Source organism: Pipistrellus kuhlii, unplaced genomic scaffold (genome assembly GCF_014108245.1).
Source record: "Pipistrellus kuhlii isolate mPipKuh1 unplaced genomic scaffold, mPipKuh1.p scaffold_m20_p_21, whole genome shotgun sequence".
Classification (NCBI taxonomy): Eukaryota; Metazoa; Chordata; class Mammalia; order Chiroptera; family Vespertilionidae; genus Pipistrellus; species Pipistrellus kuhlii.
Window position 1 is genome coordinate 1,704,037 of NW_023425520.1, and position 27,609 is coordinate 1,731,645.

At 42.9% G+C, this 27,609-nt stretch overlaps 1 protein-coding gene across 2 annotated transcripts; it reads left to right on the forward strand.

Moving 5' to 3' along the window:
* The first annotated feature begins 203 nt into the window (after positions 1–203).
* LPL (lipoprotein lipase) lies at positions 204–25,144 on the forward strand. Of its 2 annotated transcripts, none has more exons than XM_036450502.2 (10): positions 204–569; positions 7,179–7,348; positions 11,781–11,960; positions 12,987–13,098; positions 14,075–14,308; positions 15,940–16,182; positions 18,235–18,355; positions 19,069–19,251; positions 20,625–20,729; positions 23,354–25,144. In XM_036450502.2, coding segments are annotated over exons 1-10 (1,434 nt in total). In that variant the 5' UTR covers positions 204–484; the 3' UTR covers positions 23,355–25,144. The 2 variants fall into 2 exon arrangements, with proteins under 2 accessions (XP_036306395.1, XP_036306396.1); XM_036450503.2 differs by having other exon boundaries at positions 7,188–7,348.
* The last annotated feature ends 2,465 nt before the right edge of the window (positions 25,145–27,609 follow it).

The following is a 27,609-nucleotide window of genomic DNA, read 5'->3' on the forward strand; positions in this document are numbered from 1 at the left end:
ACTTAACTTCTGCTTGGAAAACTGGTGACGGTGGAATATTTAACATATATCCACATAAACCAAGCTTGGTGCCTGTGCAGCCAGAGAGATCCCCTGGGAAAAGCGAACAGGGAATTCACAAATCCCTCCTGCTCTTTCACCCTCTTCTCGCTGGCAGGCTTGCTCTTCATCATCACAGTTTGCTCAAACATTTGGAAGTGAATGCAGGGCCCTCCCCCCAACTTATGATTTTATAGCCAATAGGTGATGAGGTTTATTTGCATATTTCCAGTCACTTAAGCAGCCGTGGAGTGGAAGCGGTGTCAGACTCGATTCCTCTTCCTCCGAGGAAACCTGCCGCGTCTAGCTGCCCGGATCTCCCCTTTACCAGGCGACTTGACCCGCTCCGAACCGCAGCTCCATCCTACTCCCGCCTCGGGCTCCGGGTCCATCCGTCTGTCCTCTCCCAGCGTGCCCGGCAGTGCTTACGGAGGAGCAAACTCCGATGGAGAGCAAAGCGCTGCTTCTGGTGGTTCTGGGCATCTGGCTCCAGAGTCTGAGCGCCTCCCGCGGCGGGGTGGCAGCCGACAGTAAGTTTTGTGCGCGGACCCCCTCCGCCTGCAGACCCCCCTCCGCCTGCAGACCCCCCTCCGCCTGCAGACCCCCCTCCGCCTGCAGACCCCCCTCCGCCTGCAGACCCCTCTCCGCCTGCAGACCCGGCCCCCGGCGCCTCTCGGGAGGGTGGGAAGGAGGAGGGCGGAGGGGGATGCGGATGCGCACCGAGGACTCCCAGAGAAGTCGTCGGGGCGGATCCGGGAGCGGCTGGAAGGGAGTGAGCTCTCCCCCCGGTCCCGCCGGGGCGCTCACAGCCCCCGCCCTCCCGGTTCCCGCGCTCGCCTGCGCTACCGCCGGGCCGGCTCCCGGGCGCCCGGCGCCGCCGGAAAGGACCGGGGAGGGTGAGAGGCGGGACGAGGGGGGCGGGAGGAAGAGCTTGGATGGCAGCGGCCGTCCCATCCCCGCTCGGGAGGCGTGGGCCCTGGAATGGCAGGCGCGCGGGCCAAGGTGACCCCGGCGTGGCCTCAGCTCCGGGGGGAGCGCGGGCAGACTGGCCGCTTTGGAGGGGAGGAGAGAGGGGGATGGCTCTCTGCATCCTAGAAGCACCGGGCGCTCTCCCTCTGCGCAGAGGCGGGCGTGGGGGTCCGGAGATGCGGGGCGCGGGGGACTGGGGGCGCCGCATCCTGCTCTCCCCAGGGCGCAGGGACCCCCTCTCACCCTCCCCACCAGCTGCGGCTCCTGTACGCTTGGCTTTCCATAGCGCCCAACAAATCCAGAGAGGGGGCGATTCCCCTGAAAGCGTGGATTTGGGGTGCCAGGTTTCCATTGGTTATCCCCACTGTCTTCTCCGCTGAGCCCCGTTTTTGGCGCCGCCGGGAGGGAGGCGGCCGCGGTTGAACCCTAGGCGCTGCCCCGGAGGCCAGATGCGAACTTCTTTCTTACGGGGGCGGGGGTGGGACCTGCCCACAACAGAGGCAGCCTGCTTCCCTCCACCGTTCCTCCAGCTCTCAGAAAACAGCCAGTAAAAAGGATCCGCTGTTTGGTCGTATTGAAGTCAACACAGAACTTGCTGCTGTGTTGTGTGTTTTTTTTCTTTTTCTTAAATAATAAAATACAGAGAGAGAGAGGAGAGAGGAGAGGAAAAAAGGCAACCGAACCGAAGCAAGTCATAAAAGGAGGCAGCGCTTTCTTTTCTCCTCGCTGGTGGGACTGAAGCGCTGGTGGCGCTGCTTGGATGTCCTCTCTGGTGGCCCCTGGTTCAAGAGATAGTAGAGTTTGCCCCTGACTTTTGCGGGAGTTTATTTCAGAACTGAGCTGTGTGAAAGAACGTGTTTGCTAGGTTGAAAACCATGTCGCTTCCACTAAAGCTGAACATCTCGTGTGGTGGCACGTTCCTCTTGAGTGGTTGACACAATCCAAGAAGGTGGGAGGAACAAGCTCCACATTCTGTTAGAAAGGACATCATCGAGTAGTGCTACTTCTACCACAAAACACACAGATATGTTCCTCCAGAGAATAAGTTTAAAAAAATATATTTTATTGATCTTTTTACATAGAGGAAGGAATAGAGAGTTAGAAACATCATTGAGATGGATCAGCTGCCTCCTGTGCACCCCCTACTGGGGATGTGCCAGCAACAAGGTACATGCTCCACGCCGAAACCGGTTTGGCTCAGTGGTAGAGCGTCGGCCTGCGGACTGAAAGGTCTCGGGTTCGATTCCGGTCAAGGGCATGTACCTTGGTTGCGGGCACATCCCCGGTAGGGGGTGTGCAGGAGGCAGCTGGTCGATGTTTCTCTCTCATCGACGTTTCTAGCTCTCTATCTCTCTCTGTAAAAAATCAATAAAATATATTTAAAAAAAAAAAGAAAAAAAGAAAACAAGGTACATGCTCTTGACTGGAATCGAACCCTGGACCTTTCAGTTCACAGGCGGATGTTCAGTCCACTGAGCCAAACAGGTTTGTGCCAGAGTGTAAGTTCTTGCCAGGCTCCCTGAGAGGCTCAGGACCCTAAATTCCCGGCTAGTCAGTGCCACCTCTTGGGGTTTAGCTTCCTCAGCTCTGAAAGAGGAGTTTGGGCCAGACTCAAATGTTTCCTAGGCCCCTCTGATTCTTACTCTTCGATTTAAATGGACACTTAAGCGATGAAGGAATTAAGTTGGATTTTAACCAGAATGCTTTTCCCTGGCTGTCAATGCGCGGAGGAGTCATTTTTAAGGAGACTTGAAATGAATCCTTCTCAGTCTCACATCTCCCCACCCCCTTCATATTAGCCTTCTCCTAGCAAAGCAGCTTCCCCACCCCCTTTTCTCCTCCAAAGGAGTTCTCTGAGACAGTAAGAGTTTCAGAGAAGAAAGAGACAGGTGTGAGGGAAAGGTAGGTAGTAACCTCCCCTGGGCTCTGAGTTTGCCTCCTCATCTCCAGTTCATTCTAAGAAGAACAGGAGGATCGGAGGCGTGGCCCTCAGTATCCTTGTTCTTAGAGCCACCGATTGGCATGGCCTCATCAGGAAACTATAAGACGAGCATATGGGCCAGTGCTCAGTAGCCGAAGTTCCATTGGACCGGTCACAGTGAATTTCCAGGCTAGCATCTGAATGAAACATGCTGGGGGGATGACAGCAAAATAGCAGAGACCACCTGCCATGGAGCTGAGCTCTGCCCGGGGCTGATGGGCGAAGAGCTGTAGTGAAGGGTGGCAGCCGTGGGAAGACTAACAAAGGAACGTTTTCACTCCCAGGCAATGTATTTTTAGTGCAGGCCTCCTTTCTTGCTCTATTTCCGGAGGAGAAATTGGGCTGTACAGTTCATGATCTCTATTTTAGATAATGATATTGTCTCCCCCTCATATAACTTAAAAAAAAAATTATGATCTGGGGGAGATAATAGATCAACTGAAGGACTTATATACGTGCATATAAGTACAACCAATGGACACAAAACTCTGGGGAGGGAGGGCATGTATGAAAGGGGGTGGGCAATGGTATATGTACAAAGATAATAATTTAATAAAAAAATTTTAAAAATTATTTTCATCAATTTAACTTATTTCTTGGCACTCCGCAGAAGCTGCCTGAGTCAATAATTGTGTCTATCAGTCTTAGAGAGCAGAGGAATGACTGATGAGGCCCTTTAGGAGAGGGAGATAGGAAGTGGAAACTTCAAAGAGAGTTGCATTATAATGGAGCTCTTATACCTCCAGCCTTCTTATAAATGTCAATCAAATTCATCTGATAACTGAGATGCCTTGGGAATATTTTTTCCGAGATGCTTCATGCTTTTCCTTTTCTAGCAGCAAAAATGTATCTTCTCTAAATTTATCCTTAAAGTGCTTTGGCTTCTCAACCTAATTTTATCTCTGTGAGTTATTATCCACATAAGGATAATTTCTTTGTCTTTATGCACACACCTGGATTTTTAGCTATCTACTTAGGAGTTTAGGAATAAAGATTACATAGTCATGAAATGCGTTAGCATGCACTTTGATTGGCACCCCCACATTTCGCCTTGGTGCTTAATAAGGATATGTCTGATGGGGCCAGGTTGGCATGGTGATGCTGATATGATAAGCTAAATTCCTGAATTTATAGAGGTCCTTATAATGAAATACACTTTAGGTACCCCCTTTTTTACTATTCTAGATGACTTTAATTTCCAAGGGGATCCGGTAAGAGATCCTTATTCCCTTCAAAGAATAAGTGCAGAGTGACTAATATTTCCATGTGTGAAAACAGTAATTTCCTTAATAAAATGAAGCCATATCAGGTCATCTGCCAGCCAGGCACACTCCCAATGTATAATGGACAACTGCACATATTGAAAGCTTACAACCAAGGTCCATCTTTCTCCCTAGCTCTACGTGGCCCAAGTCAGTTCTGTGGGGGCAGATAGGGATTTGTAAAGCACATTCGTCTTTAGGAGGCCCAGACATTCTTGAGGGGGCCACAAACACCTATAGTATGAAAATTTCTATCAGAACATCAGAGAGAAGGTAAGACATCTATGATTTCATTTATAGCATTAAAAACATCACATAGCCTAGTGGTAGTATTTTCCTGTCAAAGGTTTCATATACTTTCTGTAACTTAAAATTAAAAATACTTTCCTTGCAAAGTGAAATAAAAGTCTCCAAATACAAATTTGCTTGAGAATGTATGAATTTCCTATTATTTTGCTTTGCAAGCTATGTACCCAACATGAGATCTTGGTTGTGGGGAATTGGAGCTCTCCATGAGCTATACAGATAATCCGATACAGGATCTATGAATTGAATAGATTCTGTGTGTGTGTGTGTGTGTGTGTGTATGTGTGTGTTTGTGTGTGTGTGTGTGTGTGTGTGTGTGTAAATGTGCAAAGCCAGCCTTAGTAATTACAATGAATATTCTTAATCATTTCAAAATCACCAGCCACACCAGGACCACCGTGTTGCGTAATCTAGGGAAAAATGGACTAAAAGCTAGTGCTGTCCTCTGGAGTTGTGCAACGCACAGTCTTAAATGTCAGTTTGGCAAATAGGTGGTGGGTGAGATCTGTCTGCCAGGTTGTTCGTATTATTCCTGCTTTAAAAAGACTGCTAATTGAACACGTTAAAATAAGACTGGCAGAGAGGAGGCAAGAGTTATTTGATGTGGGGAGATGTGGGAGAGGGACACTAATTGAGTTTTAAACTTTTTCAAGTACTTTTTAACAATAAAAGAACTTCTTGCACATTGAATACAGAAGCAGATTAAAAATCTGCAATATGTTTTCCCACTGTCATAAATAATAAGGCCACTTGAGTGCTTCCTGGTTAGGAAGCAAAAGGAAGACCTATAGCTTCAAATAAGATGAAAAGCAGAGTGCATTCTTGATGGACGAGTGCATTCCAAGTGTAATTTTACTACGTAAATGAAAAAAAGAGCTTTAAATATCAGTCTCTTATTTGAAGAAATTATCCTAGAATGTTTAGATCCTAGAGATTGGTGAGTGTGTGTGTGTGTGTGTGTGTGTGTGTGTGTGTGTGTGATCACCATGTTATATATAATGAATACTTGGCAAGAAGTAACCACAATATTGTTTCAGGAATTTTGAAAAATAACTATGAAAATTATTATGGAAAATAAAAAGGAAAATGTTGACCAGCCCTCAGATAAATCAACGATAATTTCGGCTTGAATGCTTGTCTTTCTGCATATGATATCATTCTTATTTTTTACTTTTGGCCTCACTTTTGCAATGTTATTTAAAATGACAGATTTTCAGCTTTTGAGGTGAGAAAAGAATAAATGTAGATTAAAAAGTTAGAAGTATTTCTAAATCTCAGTTATTTATTGCCTGAAAGTTTTAAATAGTGAAATTTGAAACCTATAAGTTATTACCTTTTTAAAGTGAATAGGCAGGTTGTTTTTCCCTTGACAAGAAATTACATATTTCCCCTATCATAACTGCCCTTTGTGTTTGTTTTGTAAAACAGTCTGATTTTATCTGCCACAGCATTTACTTCAAGTGTTCACTGTGATGTGATATGTACTGTTTACAAATACCTTGTGAAGATTTGTCAACATTTAGATTTATTGTTCAGAGAGAAATAGACTAAAGTTCTCTTTCTCTCCTTACTCATTTTGGGATTAATTAGGAAGAACCAAAGTGGATTCTTTCCAAAACCAGCTTTATAGTAGTTTGTTAAGCTTTGACTTTACGGGAGACTAGAGGCATAAGTGGGAAAATAAATATTTGGGGAAACAGTTAACAATGGCTCAGGTATTTATGAACAACCCACTAAATTACTTTAAAAAATATATTGAACTGTCAAAACCGGTTGGCTCAGTGGATAGAGCGTTGGCCTGTGGACTGAGGGGTCCCGGGTTTGATTCCGGTCAAGGGCATGTACATTGGTTCCGGGCACATCACTGGTGGTGGCTGTGCAGGAGGCAGCTGGTCAATGTTTCTCTCTCATTGATATTTCTAGCTCTCTATTCTCTCTCCCTTCCTCTCTGTAAAAAATCAATAAAAATATATATATATATATTAAAAAATATATATATATATTGAAATAATGTGTCCTGCCACTGGGTGGAACCCATTCCATGTCAAAGCTTCCTCAGGTCACCAACTTTTCTTCTTGCTAATATGTAAAAAATTATGCTGGTGAAAAGGAAACAAACTTCCTGCAAAGTAGCCTTATTGTATACTATTGTGCGATCAGAGATATACGAAATACATGGAACTAGACAACGAGAGAGCCACGAGCTAATGTTTTCTAAGAGAATGAACCCAACTGGTCCCCATTTTCTCCCCCACTATTATCAGCAGCATGACATTGGCCAATTTATATTTTGAAAGAAGATTGAATTAACTAAGGAAATTCAAATAGACACACACACACACACACACACACACACACACTGATAGAAGGAGAAGATGGAAGATATAGGAGAGATCAATGTTGTTCAATTCAGTTATTTGAAGACCTTCTCTGTTAACTTTGATCACCACTAGAGAATCGGTCATTCTCTTGCAACCCACATTTATTTATTTTTTTTAAACTTTAGAAACACAAATGGTATTAGTGCTGGCTGCTTGTGAACCTTAAATATAGTGACCGTTTCATCGAATCAAGAAAACACAGTCCTCCAACGAACTTCATATCCAATTTTTCCTTTTCAGGTATTAAAGAAGGAAAAGATTTTGCAGACATTGAAAGTAAATTTGCGCTAAGGACCCCTGAAGACACAGCTGAGGACACATGCCACATCATTCCCGGAGTGACAGAATCTGTGGCTAACTGCCACTTCAACCACAGCAGCAAAACCTTCGTGGTGATCCATGGCTGGACGGTGAGAGGGGCTCTGTAGGAGGAGGGGCCCGGGGTGGCCTGTGTCCTGACCATCCTGCCCTTGTTGTTTGGAACCCAATGAGGGGTCTCCACACCCCATACTTCTACTCGCTTCCCGATGGCTTTGCTTTAAATTTGAGTAAAGGAAGGTCTGGCTCAGGCTGGGGATTATAGACTCGAAAGTCACAGGTTCCTGGGTCCTTCCCCCAGACAGTGCCGCCCTGCGTTTTACCTTGGTCCCTAGTCGGTGCCCTGGGACCAGCCTTCCTGGAATGTGTGGAAAAATGAGGCTTTGCTTAATTATAGAGCAGAATGTAGGTTATCCTTTTTGGGAACCGGTAGAAACCTGGCATGATCCTGATTTGCCCAGCACATCACCAAAGGTGCTTTCCTAAGGATGACAGCCTGGGAGAGTGAGGAGAGGGCTGGAATGGAGAGAGGAGGTGTTTGTTCCAGTCTCGGTTTTGCCGTTCTCAAGCTCTGTGATGTGGCTCAAGTCACTTTTCATCCCTGGGCCTCAGTTTATAAATCTGTAAAACAAAGAGATTGGACTAGGCACCCTTCCACTTCCAACATTCTCCAATTATAAACTTTAGGGAGCTTTTCTAGAGATGAAAGCAGGCTAGCCAGGGAACTGTCATGCAAGATGACTAGAAAAGGTAAAGACTGCCATTAAATTTACTTTTAAAAAACATGAATAAACTAGTTCTCTCCAAATAGGCCAGAGAGTCACTCTATGCGGTGCAGTTCTTACTTAAGTACCTCAGTTGGTTTTTAATATTTTAAATCCCTAGTGCCCTAGTGAACAGAGTTCATTCTTTATTAAAAAGGACTTAAATAAAGTGGATGGTTAAAGAGCTAGCATCTTTCCATTATGTCAGAGCTTGCAAATATGGTAGTAGGTACTAAATTATAATGATTGACATACCTCTAGTCCCAACTGTTTTTGACAGTAAAGGACAATTGCTAAAAGTTAGGAATTTTAAAAAACACGTATTTTTTCTCATGTTAAGATGACACAGCTAACCCAGCATCAGTAGATGGTACCAATTTCTATCACTGGTCCTACTATTCATGAAGCCCAGTTTATGTTCTTATTACAGTCCTGACATTTAAAAAAATATATATATTTTATTGATTTTACACAGAGAGGAATTGAGAGGTTCAGAGAGTTAGAAACGTTGATGAGAGAGAAACATCGACCAGCTGCCTCTTGCACACCCTCCACTGGGCATATACCTGAAACCAAGGTACATGCCCTTGACCGGAATCGAACCTGGGTCCTTTCAGTCCGCAGACCGACTCTCTATCCACTGAGCCAAACCAGTCCTGGCACAGTCCTGACATTTTGAGAGCATGGGCTCAGGGGCTTGGCCGCTGGCCAGGGGACTGAGTTTCACTGCAGAGAGCTGGCTGGTCTGCACAAGCCAGCCATGCTGGTTATGGCCTCGGCTTATCTCAGCGAACTTCCTGGTTGGTGCAGGTGGACTCCCCTGATGCAGGTGGCAAGGAGCGCTTCGGTTCCTCTGTGTGTCTGATAATAAAACATTTAAAAAATTGGTACTGGTTTAAGGAATCACAGAAGAAGAACCTAGAAAAAAAAACAAAAAACAAAAAAACCTTTCCAGACTGCAGAAGGCGGGTTCTCACTTGGATTCCCCACCCCTTTAGGTTAGTCACAGTGTATATATTGAGTTAAAAAAGGAAGAAATAGGTTAGTTAATAGGCAGTTGAGTCCCAGTCACAGTAGGAGTAAGTTGGGTTACTTGCTCTTGGACAGGCTGCCTCATTTGGAAATATCAACAGTAGAGAAATAGGGCCCTGGTTCAAACAAGGTTTTCCTGCCGTGTCTGAAGCAGACTGCTCGCAGGGGTCTTCAAACTATGGCCCGCGGGCCACATGCGGCCCGCAGAGGAGTCTGATCCGGCCCGCCAGGTTTTTTGGGCAGTGACTGCAGCCGAGGTGTTACAGTAGGAATTAGTAGTTCATATAGTCCTGCCCTCCAGCTCTCTGAGGGACCGTGATCTGGCCCCCACTTTAAAAAGTTTGAGGACCCCTGGAAGGGCTGAGGACTAAGGGCAGCGAGGAGGCTCTGCAGCTTTGTCATGAGAAACCCAGAGGAATGCTCAGCGTGCTGTGCGCACAGGGCACGTCTCAGAAGGCGGTTTAGACACAGCTGTGCTGGAGTTTTGCCACCTGCTTGAGTTTCACAGACACAGGGTTCTCCTTGTGATGTAGGAGGTCCGCACCCCTGGCGGAAAGGGGGAGTGGTTCACATTGTTTTCTGAAGAAGCGACATCCTCCTCTCCTGAGAGCCAGCTGCACAGGGTGGCCCCTGATCTCCAATAAGGAGAAAGGGGGCAGGACCAGTTTCTCAGAGTTTGGGGCAAAGTGGGTGTTGCTGCTGGTTCTCTCGAACATCCAGGCTGCAGCAGGACAAGAAGCATCGTCTCTGGGACATGGTCAGAGGAGATGTAACGAGGTTTCTAACGGGCTAACATCACTCTTGTACTTTTTCTTCGTTGTTTACTCCTCATGCTTAACATAGCTCTAGAGTTGGGATTTTATCCCTGCAAGTAGATTGGGAACCAGGAGGGTCCCGAGGAGAGATTGATGAGGTGGAGGGTAACCTTGAGATCACCCGAGTCGGACCCCTTTGTCCTGTAGGTGGCTGAGTAGACGGTGCCCACGTTGTTCATAGCAGTAGTGAGTTAGAGAAAGAGCTGGGATTGGAGCCAAGATCTTATTCCCAGGCCTGCTTTTTAGTACCACAGAGCACAGCAATGGGGTAAAGAATTGTGCAGCTTGTTAGTATCGGGAGTGAGGCAAGCAACCATGTTTAGAGACCTTCGTCAAGAAAAAAGACGAGACAAAATGAAAGTGTAAATCTGAAAGATCCCACCCCATAAGTAAAAATTCCAAATGAAATCCCTTGGTTTGCAATTTTTTTTTTCTATTAGAATTACTCTTAGAAGATTAAAGTTTTTACAGGTTTGCTCCAAAAAGCTGCCTTACTCATCGATTTCAGAATTTCCTTTGTTGAGTACCTGGTGGCTAACCTTAAAGATATGATCTGCTCTCAGACTTTTAAGAGTGGGGTAGATTGGAGGATTTAAATCAGGTTGTTGCTGTGTTCAAGTTTATGGCAGGGTAGTGTGCAATTTTCTAATCTGCAGTTTTTAGGTGTTTCAAAGTGTGCATCTTTCCACAGGTGTCCAACATCTCCTTTCTGAAAACATAAATTAAAAGTTTACATAAATAGAGTTAATTTGAGGACCCCATAATTCTTCTGACTTTGAATTTTGGGGCCTTTATTAACAAGAAGTAAAGAATTACAGTCGGCAGTCTGCATACCTCCAGACAGGACTGATCTAATAATTAGGGAAATGGGACTGTTAAACCTCATTAATTTCTATGCTAATAATGAAGAATTTGAGAGACTTGTGAAAAAGTCTGAGCTGAAGTTGATAATTTTCTTATGTATTAAGAAAGAGATTGCTAAGAAAACTTGCTTTCTATTAGGAGACATTAGCATGTTTAACACTATTGTTTTTCATTAGCAAATCAAAGTCACATAGTGTATGTGACTATTTATAAGAAAAAAGTGGTCTTTATTCCCCCAAAATAATTCTGTTCAGAAACATTTATTAGCCTAATTGATAGTATTAAAACTGATTTTTCAAATACAGTTTGTAATTCTGCTGTAGAATTTAAACTTGTTCAGATTGATCTTTTCTTTTAATACTTTAAATTATTGATATTTTACTGAATTCATAAATCGTGCTTTTCTTTTCTTTTTATTTATTTATTTAAAAATATATTTTATTGATTTTTTTTTATAGAGAGGAAAGGAGAGGGATAGAAAGTTAGAAACATTCATCAGCTGCCTCCTGCACACCCCCCACTGGGGATGTACCCGCAACAAAGGTACATGCCCTTGATCGGAATTGAACCTGGGACCCTTGAGTCTACAGGCCGACACTCTATCCACTGAACCAAACCGGCTAGGGAAATCATGCTTTTCTTTTAAAATATATTTTTTATTGAGTTCAGGGAGGAAGGGAGAGGGAGAGAGAGATAGAAACATCCATGATGTGAGAGAATCATGCCTCCTGCATGCCCCACACTGGGGATCAAGCCTGCAACCCGGGCGTGTACCCTTGACTGGAATTGAACCCGGGACCCTTCACTCCACAGGCTGATGCCCTATCCACTGAGCCAAACCAGCTAGGGCGATAAAACATGCTTTTAAAATTGAAGGCGTGCTAAGCCGCAGTCTGCCGTCCCCGAGCATTTGTGTGGTTTGATTCTTCTGTCTGAACCTACGGGCTTCCTCGTGGGTTTATTTTCCCCATTAATGTGGGTGTAATTGGCTGACCGCTGTGACAGGCTGTAGGTGGGTTTTCTAAGGAAGCTTGTATCATCCTCTCCAGGTGACAGGAATGTACGAGAGCTGGGTGCCCAAGCTGGTGGCTGCCCTGTACAAGAGGGAGCCGGACTCCAATGTCATCGTGGTGGACTGGCTGTGGCGGGCCCAGCAGCACTACCCCGTGTCTGCGGGCTACACCAAGCTGGTGGGGAAGGATGTGGCCAGGTTTATCGACTGGATGGTGGTAAGATGGGGGGAAGAAGCCGTGTGCCCAAAACAGATCTCTTGGCTAGAGCTGGACAAATGGCTGTCCTCTGTTCCTTTTCACTCAGTTATAGGTATTTTCTGGGGCAATTCAAATCTCAGCACTAGATGGGCATCGGCATCATCATCATTATTATTTTAAAAATATATTTTATTGATTTTTACAAAGAGGAAGGGAGAGAGATAGAGAGTTAGAAACATCAATGATAGAGAAACATCAATCAGTTGCCTCCTGCATACCTCCTACTGGGGATGTACCTGCAACCAAGGTACATGCCCTTGACCGGAATCGAACCTGGGACCTTTCAGTTTGCAGGCTGACGCTCTATCCACTGAGCCAAACTGGTTAGGGTGGGCATCGGCATTATTATTATTTTTTTCATTCAAAAGCAGCATTATGATAAGAACGATAAAAACATAAAGCTAAGACGTAGTCCTGCCCTGCTCTGGCCTTCGGTATTTTCACAGTGAATAGATTTGATGAGACCAAGAACTATGTGGGCAGAACAAAGAAAAGCTTGTTACTCCTGGGCCTAGGGAAGATGTCATGCTCGGGCCATATATATGTCTGTGGTCCTTTTCCCTGTAATAGTTTCTGATTTTTAGACATTGCTTGGCTGACCTTAAAGAATAAAGAGATGCAGGATATTTAGAGTAGAGAATAATGGGTTAAAGTTAAATTTGTGTGTGTATCTATACGTATATTATACATATGTGTATCATACAGATACACATATCTATATATAACTGTAAACATGCATATCCATGCATACACATATTTTCACATGTATTGAAAAGCTTTCTAATTCAACTATGTTATTAAGGAAAGAGAAAAACTCAACACCAGAGGGTGTGTCTTTCTTATCTGTAACACAAAGTTAAAATAAGTAGAATTAGTTTTCAGTATTGCCTATATTTTGAAAACAGTATTTATATTCATTTTTCTTTTAGCTTTCATCTTTTGCAAAGAGCCGTAGGAACCCTTTTTTCTTTCTCTTTCCCAAAGGAGGAATTTAACTACCCTGTGGATAATGTCCATCTCTTGGGATACAGCCTGGGAGCCCACGCTGCTGGCGTTGCAGGAAGTCTGACCCATAAGAAGGTCAACAGAATCACGGGTAAGAAAGCAGTACCTTCCATCTTACAGCAAAAGAGTTGAGACGCCTGTCATTCTGGAAGAGAATGGGAATGTTTGTCAAATGTGTCCTTCTGGATATCCCCAGCCACTTGATTATCTCACTGGAGCACTCTTTAAAAAAAAAAAATTTATTGATTTTTTTTATAGCGAGGAAGAAAGAGGGATATAGAGAGTTAGAAACATCCATCAGCTGCCTCCCGCACACTCCCCTCTGGAAATGTGCCCACAACCAAGGTACATGCCCTTGACCAGAATCGAACCTGGGACCCCTCAGTCCGCAGGCCGACGCGCTATCCACTGAGCCAAACTGGCCAGGCCTGGAGTACTCTTTTTTTTCTGGTGAGATAGAACACAGGCCTTTGCTCTCATGGGCAGACCATTCACCGGCACAAGGGAAATAGAGCTGAGTTAAGCATAGAGAGCCCACGGCGTCCCTCCTCCCTTTGCCCTGGGCTTTAGGAGTGTGTTGCCCATATGCCACCCCTCATGTAAGTCCTGGGAAAATGAAGGAACTCTGGTTATCCTGAGTGAAAATTACTAATTCATACTCACAAATATAGAAGAGCAGTAAAGTTTAAAATTCCCTATAAATTTCATTTTTGAAGGAGCTAAGTTTACTTTTCTGACTCTCAGTAATTTTAAGATCCTAATAAGAATCTCTGAGGATCAACCACAGGACTTGTATGGATGCATATTAGCATAACCAATGGACACAGACATTGGGGCGGGCGAGGGGAGGGGGCTTCTCCTGGGGGGTGGGAGTGGCGGGGAGGGGTCGATGGGGGAAAAAAGGAGACACGTGTAATACTTTAAACAACAACAAAGAAAAAGAATCTGTGGGGCTGCCAATTATATTCAAATGGTGAGCAATGGAATGCTAGGATGATACTGATGGAGACTAAAGACAATAGGGATTTTAAAATCTTGAGGCCTTTTTCTCCTCCTTCCTCATCAAGGCCTAGATCCAGCCGGACCTAACTTTGAATACGCAGAAGCTCCAAGTCGCCTTTCTCCCGACGATGCGGACTTTGTAGACGTCTTACACACGTTCACCAGAGGGTCACCTGGCCGAAGCATCGGAATCCAGAAACCAGTAGGGCATGTTGACATTTACCCGAATGGCGGCACTTTTCAACCAGGCTGTAACATTGGGGAAGCTATCCGTGTGATTGCAGAGAGAGGCCTCGGAGGTAAATATCACTTAGAAGTTAATTTCACGTAAGTTGTGTTCTTAACTCTTATCAAGCCAGTGTTCTACGATTCTCCAAAGTATGTCATTTTAATATACTCTTTTAGCCAAGTTATGTTCTTGATGGAGTGTAGACTACACAGAATAATGCATTTGGAGGGACAAAAGACAAGCAAGGTGAGGTTTAGACAGGAAGCGCCACTGCCTTTGATAATAGCAGCATAGCATGTTGTCATATTTTGAATGGAGTTGCAGAACCAGTAGAGTTATTTTGAATTTTATGGAAAATGAGGGACATGTTAATTAGTCCACATTTCTTTTGTCATGTTTTAAAGAGACACACAAATCAGAAACAAATCACCATTCTCTAACAACAGATATTCCAAAATTCTAAGAAGAAAATATAATATTGGCTTAATACTTACATTAATATTTATGCTAGCTTGTGTTAAATTTATTATTTGTCTTAAGGGAACTTTGCATACTTTATGTGGACAATGGGATATACCTGTAGAGAATATGTTCAAGACTTTTGTGCACATTATAAAATTTACAGCGTAATGTTACTATTTTCAATAATTATGGTGAAAGTTTCTGGTAATAGATATACTCTTAAGATATCAGTGATTATTTCTATAATTCATTTAATGTAAAAATCATTAGTATCGATAGTAACAAAAGCCTTGAATGTTATATAGCATCTATGACAAAATACTATTTATTTAATACTTATGCCCTTATGATGAGATTTCTAGAAGAATTTGGAGTTATTATATGCTTTCAATATAAGAGAAGGATACTGGCTGAAATCAGCTTCTACTTTGGATATCTCTTATAGTATCCTAGACATACGACATAGGAGACCAGTAAAGCCTGAAGTTCCCTATAAATGTGCAGCTTTTACATTATTGGAGGCAGGTGAGAAGCTGCCAAGAATAGCTCCTTAAATAGGATATACAATCAGAAAGTCATAGGACTAGATCCTGAGGCCATTTTATTCTTAAAAAACAAAACAAAAACCCTTCACCTGAGGATATGTTTTTAGAGAGAGAAAGCGCAAGAGAGAGAGAGAAAGCAAAAGAAAGAGAGAGAGAGAAAGAGAGAGAGAAAGAGAAACATTGATTGGTAGCTTCCGTACGCACCCTGACTGGGGATTGAACCTGCATCCTAGGTATGTGCGAAGCCTTTAATATATATATATATATATATATATATATATATATATATATATATATATATATATATTTTTTTTTTTTTTTAATTTTTATTGATTTTTTACAGAGAGGAAGAGAGAGGGACAGAGTTAGAAACATCGATGAGAGAGAATCATCGATCAGCTGCCTCTTGCACACCCCCCACCAGGGATGTACTCACAACCAAGGTACATGCCCTTTGACCATAATTGAACCCGGGACCTTTCAGTCCACAGGCCGACACTATAGCCACTGAGCCAAACCGGTTTCGGCGAACCCGAAGCTTTTTGACGTACGGGACTATGTTCCAACCAACCGAGCTACCCAGCCAGGGCCTGAGGCCATTTTATTCTTAACACTGCACCTAAACATTCTAGACGAGGCACTCACTGAGGACTTCCACAGAGTTGAAATTTTCTTTGCTTCCCTTTTCCGCCAGATGTGGACCAGCTGGTGAAGTGCTCCCATGAGCGCTCCATTCATCTCTTCATTGACTCGTTGCTGAATGAGGAAAACCCCAGTAAGGCCTACCGGTGCAATTCAAAGGAAGCCTTTGAGAAGGGGCTCTGCCTGAGTTGCAGGAAGAACCGTTGCAACAACGTGGGCTATGAGATCAATAAGGTCAGAGCCAAGAGAAGCAGCAAAATGTACCTGAAGACTCGTTCTCAGATGCCTTACAAAGGTAAGCTCCAGACTGCTGTGAACAGCAAACTCAACTTGATCCCACTTTTTTGTCATGCTCATGGCATCACACTTACTGATGCTGCTCATTGCAACAGAGATGATAAGATGATGTTATTAAACACTTGAGCCCAAATTGTATTGGTTGTTAGAGGGAGTTGCATGGATCCACTTTACTGAAGCTCTGAATTCCTGTTGATAGGAAGGTCCAGCACACAACCTGCCTGCCCTATGTAGCAGCCCTGTGCTGGCTACCTCTTCTGTAATCATGACCGTTAGCATGGGCCAGCCCATTAGTACAAGATTCAGAGCTAATTTGAAACCATCCATCCAGAGTCAACAAACTATGGCCCACGGGCCACATCCAGTCACCACCTGCTTTTATACATAGTTTCCTTTTCCTTTTGGTTTGTTTTCTTTTCTTACAAAACCTTGTGTCGAGGGCTGACTTCCAGTAGATTACAGTGAGGGAGCTGCTCTGCCACGTACAGAACCCTGACCCAGAAGCAGGCCGTCTACGAATGGCTTAGCACCAGATTCCCCATGAATGTGTGTGGCGTGGAGGGTGAGGGTGTACATAAAGTTTTATTAGAATCAAGTCACATGCATTTGTTTCTGTATAGACTCAGGCTGCTTTCCTGCCACTGTAGTGAAGCTGAGTAGTTGGGACAGAGACCAGATGTCCTACAAAGCCCAAAATATTTACCCCCTGGCCCTTTATAGAAAAAAAGTCTGCCAGCTCCTAACGTTTGCTTTAAGTGGAGACAAGAACCACCTGTATTTTAAACTACAACTATTCCTGGGAGGGGAGAATGTATCAAATCTTCTAAGGTATTTGCATTTCATTATGAATTTGTTCACAATTGGATTTAGAGCAAGACCTACAGGAATTGAGGAGAGACAGGGGAGGGGATAACCAGGCACCTGGCCAGAAGGACTAAAGTCAGACATTCTGGCTTATGTGGAGTCAATGGAAGTCCAAGGGGAGGAATGATATTAAAGAAAATAGATGTCAGAGGCGTCTGTTTGTGAGGGGTTTTGTGGAAATCTGCGAAGGTGCATTTGGGGGCCTGGAGGCTTGGAGCTCCTATAATTCAAGGAAGCCTTTTAAGTCAGGAGCGAACCCTTTGTTCCCCTGACTTTTCAGAATGAGGAAGCGTGTGTGAGGTGTAGAGGAGAGAGGGCATTCTGCATGGTGCCACTCAGCGCTCCACCAGTGTCTCTGGGGCACTCTGGCAGCCCCGACTTTTCCTGCTGCCGCAGGGCTCCATTTAACACCAAATTCTGTTTCTCTTCACCCTGTAGTAGCTTAGTCTGCTGCCTTTCCTAACCCTTACTGTCCCCTCCATTCCATCTTTTCAGGGTTTTGGGTAGAGATGGGTAGAGAAGGGAGGAGATGTTCAAGTTCAAAGGCTGTCTCTAACACAGGACGCTTTAGGACCTGATAGTCGTTATGGCCTCACTGGTGATTCAATGAAACAAGTCTTAGTGCAAGGCTGCTATATACCTAATGTGCTAGATGATGGGGGGACAGAGGATGAACATGATCCTCTGACCTGGAAGAGCTTAAACACAGGATAGGGAGGTCATCCATACCCACGAAGCATGAAGAAACATAGTCACATACAGTGACACAGTAACAAATGCCAAAAATGCCTGGTATAGAAACTTAGGGACATGTTAGCCAAGAAAGAGGTGGAGTTCATGGAGAAAGCATCATGAGTAATTTGGCGTCTTGATTTAATTTCTCGAGTAGCCCATCACCACGACTACTTTCTAGGACTGCTTGGCAATTCAGATATAGCTGGATTTTTCCTTTCCACTGCAACCCCACTTTTCTGAAAGAGAGCAGAAGTCAAGGTTTGACTTTTCTAGTCTCGAACACTGTGTAGACATGAAGAAATCTTATTAAGCCACACTGATCGTCATGTGTGAGCACTTCCTACTTGATCACTAATGAAACCCCATCTGTGGCTCTGAATTGCCTGCTTTTGGGGAGCTGTGATGTTTCCACAAAGACTGATCAGCACTTGTTTCTATTTTCTCCCTGCAGTCTTCCATTACCAAGTAAAGATACATTTCTCTGGGACTGAGAGTGACACACAGCTCAACCAGGCCTTCGAAATCTCTCTGTACGGCACTGTGGCCGAGAGTGAGAACATCCCCTTCACCCTGTGAGTAGCCGCATGCATGGCCTCCAGCACTTGGGTTTGTCATGGCCCTGCTACCTGCCAGAGCCATTGGTCTGAGGAGCAGAAAGGGAGTAAAACACCTAGAAAAAGAAATATTAAGGAGAATTAAAAAATATCTGTATGCCATTATATACAGTGGTGCATATAATGGCATAGATTAGAAACAAAGTAATTTTCCAACATGGAGGCCATGGTGAAGTGAATTGTGATTTAACAAATCGACAAAATCAACCTAGCCTCTAAAAAACTATAATTATATAAAACTAGGTAAAACATGGCAAAAGTAGAAGGCAAACTATGTAGGGAACAAAGAAAGAATAGAGAATTTTATGTAGCTGTGATTGTTACAAAACCGACACATGTTCACATATCAATACAAAATGGAAGAGAATATATAAAAATGAAAAGAATGTCTCTGAATAATTGGCCAATGGATTTTTTCTTTTAAAATTGTGTAAAATGGTTCATATTACTAGGATAAAAGTTGGAACTGATGAAAAGGATGGAGCTATCTTTTGAAATACAGTAAATGCCATTGACATTCATCTTGAATATTTTATTGGACATTTTTTGCATTTTTAAAATACCCTCCCCCTTCCCCAACAATAAAGCTATTTATATCTTGGGAGGAAGAAAAGGGAAGAACACACACTTGATTCCCATAACTAACCAAACACGTTGATTTTTGTATTCAGGCCTGAAATTTCCACCAATAAGACGTACTCCTTCCTCATTTACACGGAGGTGGATATCGGAGAACTGCTGATGTTGAAACTCAAGTGGAATAGCGATTCCTACTTCAGCTGGTCCGACTGGTGGAGCAGCCCTGGCTTTGCCATTGAGAAGATCAGAGTGAAAGCAGGAGAGACTCAAAAGAAGTAACTACCTTTATTTTTCTCCACTCCCTTTAGACTCACTGTAATGCCATTACCTAGAGATAGTGTTTCTGGAGCCTTCCACACTCAGATGCAATTTAGTGAGCTTTGTCTTTAAAACGATATCAGCTAGTAAGTGAAATAAGTCAGATAGGAAAAAATGGATGCCATACCATTTCACTTATATGTGGAATCTAAAAAACAAAACCAACAACAAGACAGAAACAGACTCATGGATACAGAGGACAAACTGACAGTTGACAGATGGGAGGGGAATCGGGGGGACAGGTGAATAAGGAAAAGGATGGAGAAGTACCAGTTGGCAGTTACAAAACAGTCACGGGGATGTGAAGTACAGCATAGGGAGTATAGTAGAGAATATTGTAATAACTACATACGGTGCCAGATGGGCACTAGACTTATCATGGGGAATCATTTCGTAAATTGTATAAATGCCTATTCACTATGCTATATACCTGAAACCAACACAATATTGCATGTCAACTGTAGTTGAAAAAAACTATGTCAGCTAGATAATGGCACCTATAATTTTGGGGGGAGTGTTCCTTAATTATCATACCAGGGGAGTAACAGTATTTCTGAATTTCACGAAAAGACCACATAAGCCCCGCATCGGTCACAGTTACGTGTGAGTGCTGAGCTGAGAAGTGGGGAATCTCAGTTTCTCATTTCTCACTGCTTCTTGCAAGCACAGAGCCTGTGCGGGAAGAACCTCGGAAGTGTTCCTTTCACATTCAAAGATGAGAACCAACCTCTTCTAGAAGGATGAGAGGCCAAGATAATCTCACCCTGACTCCCCAGTCCCACCCTACACTTATCTGTACAATGAATTGCATAGAGAGCCAGGCAGGATTGAACACTTTCATATGAAATGTACAGGGGTGTTGCAACCCACAGTGCTAATATAATATTGTTAGTGAAAATATGACTTCAAAACTTAGGATTGATAAGTTATTTCTCTTTGGTCATTTTCTTTTATAACCAATAATAATAATAATAATAATAATAATAATAAAAGGGGGTGTGGCTGGAGGAGCAGAGCATTCTGTTCTGTAGCAGGGCCAGTTGGAAGCTGGTTTGTGAATTGCTTAAGGCAGAGGCGGTGAGACTGATCTTATATCTCCCTTGGTGAAAGCCTGGTGGTTTTAAGGATGCTCCAGGGTGTTGTATGCCAGCTGCATAACCCTCTGATTCAAATGTCTTGCTGACCAGAATGGCCCGTGTGTAAACAGTTCATTATTGGAAATATAAAAAAATTAATCAGACCAGTCACGTGGGATTTAAACAGCCCTGGTTTCTGAATGGTCTTTTTCATTGTTTCATATGGCATGCTCACATCCCTCTTCCCCCCACAGGGTGATCTTCTGTTCCAGGGAGAAAGTGTCTCGTCTGCAAAAAGGAAAGGCATCTGTGGTATTTGTGAAATGCCACGACAAGTCTCTGAATAAAAAGTCTGACTGGTGAGCATCATGGGCTAAAGCTCTCTGGGTAATCCCTCAGGTGGAACACAGGCCTTCACTGATTCTTGTGATCAGAACCTTTCAGAGGTCTTCTTTAGCCCTTCTGAACATACATCAGACTGGTCCATTTGTTTTTTATTTGTCTCTTAAAAAATTTAAAAAACAACAACATTGATTTCAGAGAGGTAGGGAGAGAGAAATAGGAACATCAGTGATGAGAGAGAAACATTGGTCGGCTGGCTGGCTGCCTCCTGCACACTCCACACTGGGGGTTGAGCCCACAACCCAGTATATGTCCTGGGTGTCGAACCCTGACCTCCTGGTTCATAGATCGATGCTCAACCACTGAGCCACACTGACTGGGCTTTTCTGTCTCTGTTCTTTCTGTCAGCTCTGACCTTCATCCTTGGCACACTTTTTAGATTTTATTTTACTTCTTGAACAGCCACAAAATCCTCACTTGTGCTTTTCCCTGTGCTGCGTACCTGCTACCTTTATAACCCCAAGGGCAGAGCCTACAGCACGAGTTAGTAGTCACGTGGCTGTGGATGCAGCTCCTCCCCAGAGAGGGAAACATCAGCTGCAGCCACATAGTCCTTCAGCGATGCTCTCAGTGCCAGCCGACTCAGGGACAGACAGCCAAAGGGGCAGCCACCAAGCATCCGACTCAAAACTCTAAAGATGGGGAGTTAATGGGGTTAGAGTGCAGGAGGCTGGTCTCCTTTCCACCTCAGAACAGCTCCCTGGCTCTTTCCTACCTGACCTTGAGGGCTAATCCGCGTGGTAGCTGTCAGCTGAATCTTTCCAGAGCGTCAGTGCTAAGTGGAGACAAAGCATGTGACCTTCGCCTTCCCTTCCTGCATTCCTGCACTGTGCCACTTCCATTCCTCCACGCATTCCCCTGTCCGGCGCCAAGTGCTAATGCGAGAGGCAGGCGGGCAGAAAGAGGAGAAAGCTTAGATCATGCCCTACAAGCCAGTGACGCAAGAAGCCACAATGTTATCTGGAAAGAGAAAAAGCAGTTGCTTTCGGGTTGCCTTCTCCCAGTTACATTTGTAGACAAAAGTACAAAATAAGAATTGCCTGATCAGAAAAAAAACATATTAAAGACCTACATGGAATATCTGTATTATTTCTAATTTCTACTTTTAATGTAATGTATCCATGGATAATTATAGATTATGGGCAGATTAGGAAAAAGAGGCAAAATGAATATCACAGTGGCTATCACCCAGGGACAACTCCCAATTAACATTTTAATATAAAGGCAGATCTGGCTTTATTGTGCTTCCCAGATAATGCGTTTTTAATAACTTGAAGTTTTGTGGCAACCCTGTACAAGCAAGTCTGCCGATTTTATTTTCCCAATAGGCCAGATGATGGTTAGCATTTTTTTTTTAAGCAATAAAGCATTTTTAAATAAGGTATGTGCACTTAATAGACTGAGCAAGCATGTCAAACTCATGGCCAGTGGGTCCTGTGGCCCGCCAGTCGTGAGTTTGACATGCTTGTTAAATTGGGAAACCAAAATATTCACATGATTCCCTTTAATGTGATACTCACTTCATTGCAGTGGCCTGGAACCACACCCGCAATGTCTCTGAGATAGACCTGCTATATTTCCAGACTTTCTCTATGCATATGTAGTATGTATATATTTTAGATTATTTTACAAAAATGGAATCCAGTGGCAAGGTGAAGCCATCCGGATTACAAACATTAATGTCAGACACTCGAGATAAATTTGAAACGGAGAATAGTTAGTGGCATAGAGACTGTTCTAATAACAGGCTCATTGCTTTGTTTCTCCTCATTGCAAATTTGAGGCAATTTCACATTTGCTCTAACTCTTAGGAAGGGACTCCTATGTGAAGTTTTATACATGAATTTATGTCACATACAAACATACACAAACACACACACACACACTCTCCCAAAGATACAACTTTAAATCTATATGTCAATGAAAAAACAAACCCCAAATTAGGAAATCGCTCCCTCTGTTTATAAGGTATTTCTAGTCATATTATTTATAAGTTATAAGAATTTACCTGAGAAAGTCTAATGATACAGTCCTAATCCGATTATAGAATTACTGAGACAACAAATACTTAGGCAGCATTTTTTTTTTTAATGCATCTGAATTTATCTAGAAGGCCAGACTAGCAACCTTTTGCAGTTTCCTTCTGTGACTAAGTTAACCCATCAACAGAGTTTCTTTTTCAGATATAACTCTTTAGAAGTCTCATATCACAAGAAAACACACACACACCAAAACAAAACACACACACACACAAACCCTACCACACAAACCAGGCATTTAGTTTGGCAAGTTTAGAAGACATCTTCCTGAATTTCGAAACCACTGGGTTGAGTGTTGTGAGAATGAGAGTCTTTGTTGGAACGTGGCTGAGGAGAAATACAGCGCCTTTCCTCTCGAGGAAATGCCGCCACGCTCCGACCCATTTTCCACGTCTTCCCTGGCTTACTCTCACTTTCCTTTGGACCTTTCAGTTGAAATCTTTTTCATCCTGAAGGCGGTGGGGGAGGGGAAAGGGTTGTAAAACACTAAACAGGTAATAAATCACCCTTCTCTCTCTCTGTCTCTCTTTTCTTTTTCTCAGAATCTGCAGAAGGAACAACAGCACATGAATTCTGGGAAGAGTGAAGTAACTTTTACAAGAGATGCCCAGAACTTTGGGTGGTTAAAAGTGAAATTTCCTGAGTATTAATCCCAGCTATCCTTGTTAGTTATCTTAAGAGACAAGTCTCAAATACTAAAAAGTGGCTAATTCAATTTGAGGAGTACAGTGGCCAAATAGTACACCTTGCAACATTAAAATACAAAACCAAACAAAAAAATCCCAGCAAATAGAAAAAGCACTGCATTTGTCCTTTGAGAAAGAAATAAGAATTTTTTGGGCTTGTGGTAAAATAATAAACTTTATGTAGTGATATTAGCCATAGCCTACAATTGGTTAGAACTTCATAGTTTAGTTGGAATTCTGCATTTTTGGGATCCATACATTCTCACAGCCTGAGTGCGACTTATTTCCTTATCCGTCAAACACTTGCCTTTTTGTTGGAATGGCTGCCCTCTTGCCATTGGTTGCAGCCCAGGAGTTAACCAGAATGGAGCTGACTGAACCTTTAACACTTCCTGTGGTTGGTTGCATCATAACTGTTACAAATTAAAGGAGATATAAAATTTAGAACAATTAAGTCTTAAAAGGCTTTACAGCTTATTGCTTAATCTCTCCCCTCCTTTACTTGCTTTGTCTCAAAGTTATATTTTAACAGTGTTCCTTGGTATGAGCCTGTCGCACTTAGCTGACGTAATTTTCACTATGGGGAAGGAAAATGATCCCATCATTTTAGCATCAGATTTCCAAACTCTATTCACCGATGTGAAGTTGTTTAATATCCAATGGTTTCTATTCGGCTTTAGGCTTAGCTCAGCCTTGCTTCAGCCATACTTTGAATAGGACTCTTTCTTCTCTGGCTTTGAGAAGAGAGTGTGTTCCAAGTCAAATTCTGCATCACTCAATGTCTACACATTTTAGACCAGGACCACTTTTACTAAACAGAGAGATGGAAAGGTCACTGGGACATATTCATAAGCAGTGCTTAAAACCATTGTGCGTGATGAAGCGAATCCTCAATGGCCACAGCCACATGCAATGTCATGAGAATTGTTTTTAACAACTAGCCAGGAGTGAGTGAGTAATTATTTATAAAATAGATCTCCTGCATTCAGGATGCTTTTCTATCCATTAATATAAAATGAAGTCAAATATCTCAGAGGCTATTGCTGGGAATCAAAACTGTGAACACGTGCGGGCACTTGAACACATGCATACTCACATAAGAAGCACCGTGTACATTGCTTATGGAGGGCGGCCCAGAAGGTGAATGATCAAAAGGTGTATTGGGATTGGTTGGCTTAGAAATGGCTCCGGAGTTCCATAACGCCTGCCCTTCGTCTGAGGAATATGGTTGTACAGAGTAGGACGAATGCTGTGCTTGATATCCGCCAGTTGGGCGTGAATTCTCTCTAAAAATAAAAGCTGTGTGATTCGTGGTTGGCATCCCCCTTTATTGTAATTCATTCATTTTTCTGGATTTGAGTGCATAACCTTAAGAACATCTGAATCAAATCAGTGCATGGCCCTGGGAACTCTGGCTTCTGTGGACTTCACTATATATTATATATTAACAATGCTCTGGCTTTACGTGTTATTTATTAGCTGTAAATATATGTGTGTATGTGTAAAAGGGTTGTACATATGGGGAAGGTTGTCATGGCTATCTGCATTCATAGGTGTGCGGTGCTACCTTTGTACATGTCTTTATCGATGGCAGTCTCACTGAGCCAACCGACTCTGATGAAGAAATATAATAAAATGGGCTTTAAGAAAAACAACTTTACTTAACCATGTGAAATTTTAATAAAATTGACATTTTATTACAACACTAAGTCATTATTTTGTATAATTTTAGTCCCCTAAAGTAGAAGTTTGTGCTTAGGGCAGATTCATTTAGTAAATGTTTTACTGAGTAACCACTATACTTAGTAAAAAATATGGCTTCTAAAATATCAATAGGAGTGCACATTATGTACATTTTTTATATTGGCATTTGTTCAGGGCCATACTTAGAGACCCTTTATTTATTTATTTATTTATTTATTTGTCAAACAAATCCACTGTGACCTATTTTCCCATGGCCCACAAGCTAAATTTTTTTTTTTTAGAAAATATATATTTTTAAATTTTTCAATCACAGTTGACATACAATATTATATTAGTTTCAGGTGTATAACATAGTGATTAGACATTTATATAACTTACGAAATGACCACCTTGATAATTCTAGTACCTATCTGAGACCATACACAGTTATTATAATACTAGTGGCCCAGTGCTAGAAATTTGTGCACAAAAAAAGGGAATTAATTAGAGGAAATATTTTAATATTGCTATTTGCCCTTTCTCTACAATAGAAGAGTCAGAGATGAAATAAAACTGGTAAAATGTATATGAAAATCTTCCTCCTGTCAGAGTCTGGGGCACTCAGCGGGACCCAGAGTCAAGTCCCTGCCCATGCATGTGCACCTCAAAATTGTGGCCCTACCCCCACTGGGAGAGATCCAGACTCAGCCACTCCACCTCTGTCAATCCCCATCAGGCAGGGGGCACAGCCTCAGGTTCCCTGGTCCAGCTCCGGGCAGGGGCACAACCTCAGGGCCCCCATCAAGCCCTCCTGGGTGGAGAGTGCAGTCTCAGGTCCCTGCTGATTGCTCGATATGGCTCATTATGGGAACCCCTCCCCCACTGTGGGCACAGCCATCTTGTGATTGTGTGACAAAATGAGGGTCAATTTGCATATTACTTTTTTCTTATTACAATATTATCGACTATTGGCTTTATCCAGAAGGTCATTTGGCTGTCTGGTCTAATTAGCATATTACGCTTTTTATTATAGATTTTCTGTGCTGTACTTTACATCCCTATGACTCTTTATATCTGTCAATTTTACTTTTTAATCCCCTCACTTTTTTCACCCACCCCCTGACCTCCTCCCATCTGGGAACCATCAAAATGTTCTGTGTGTATCTGTGAGTTTGTTTCTGTTTTGTTTGTTGATTTATCTTCTTTTTTAGTTCCACATATGAAATCATATGGTATTTGGGTCTTTCTCTGTTTGACTTACTTAGCATATTACTCTTTAGGTCTATCCATGTCTTAAAGATACTTTAAAATAACTACAGAAGAAAATGATGCAGACTTTTTCCTAAGTAAAATACAGAGAACTTTCCTCACCTACAGGATACTTTTTCACAAGCAAAATATTAGATTAATATAAATATATCTTTGGCCATTTTCTGGAATACACTGTCTATTTCTGAGATCTAAATAGCTACAAAGAAATTGGCATTTATGCAATAAAATGAACTACTTGGGATGGGAGGTACATTTTTTTAGAACTTTGCTTTGGGTTGTTTTGATAGTGAAAAGAACATACAATAGCACCCACACAACTGAGTAGGGATTGCTTCTTTTTTGTTTTTGTTTTGTTAAGCCTCATCTGAGGATATTTTTCTATTGATTTTTAGAGACAGTGGAAGGGAGAGGGAGAGACAGAGAGTAACATTGATGTGAGAGAGACATATCAATTGTTTGCCTCCTGCACACACCCCTACCTGGGTCGGGGAACCTGAAATCAAGGTATGTGCCCTTGACTGGAATTGAACCAGGGACCTTTCAGTCTGAGGGCTGACGCTCTATCCCACATGTGTCAAACACAAGGCCCGCGGGCCAAATCCGTCCCGCCAGGCCTTGCAATGTGGCCCGCACCGCGCTGTCATCACTGCACTCCGCTGCGTTTCCATCACAATGACAGTTTATGACTGTTCAGTAAACCATTTGGCCCGCGATTTAGGCTGGATTTTAGATTTTGGCCCCTTCTCTGATTGAGTTCGACACCCCTACTCTATCCACTGAGCCAAACAAGGTAGGAAATGGGGATTACTTCTTAGTACAATCAGGAAGAATTTGATCCAGAAAACAATTGTTTCAGTGGTCACTGGCCCAAAACTTCATTGTCAGTTAGGCATAAGATCTTCTGGAGCTGGGGTCACCCTGACAAGGAGAGACTCCCCAGTTTACACTTCCTCACTGCCCATCAACGCCTGTTGACATAATAAAAAATGGCAAAGTGAAATGGTGTAGCCACTCTGGAGAACAGTTTGGCAGTTTTTAAAAAACTTAATTATAGAATTTAACCCATGTGACCCAGAAATTCCATTACTTGGGTATATATCGAAGAGAAATGAAAACATATACCCACAAATATTTGACAGAAATGTTTCTAACAGCTC

What these genes read in the sequence shown, in the direction of transcription:
- LPL (XM_036450502.2), top strand. Translation starts at nt 485, where the DNA reads ATGGAGAGCAAAGCGCTGCTTCTGGTGGTTCTGGGCATCTGGCTCCAG. An exon ending in CGGCGGGGTGGCAGCCGACA is followed by an intron (nt 570 to 7,178) that starts GTAAGTTTTGTG and finishes TTTCCTTTTCAG; the next exon opens with GTATTAAAGAAGGAAAAGAT. An exon ending in TTCTCAGATGCCTTACAAAG is followed by an intron (nt 16,183 to 18,234) that starts GTAAGCTCCAGA and finishes TTCTCCCTGCAG; the next exon opens with TCTTCCATTACCAAGTAAAG.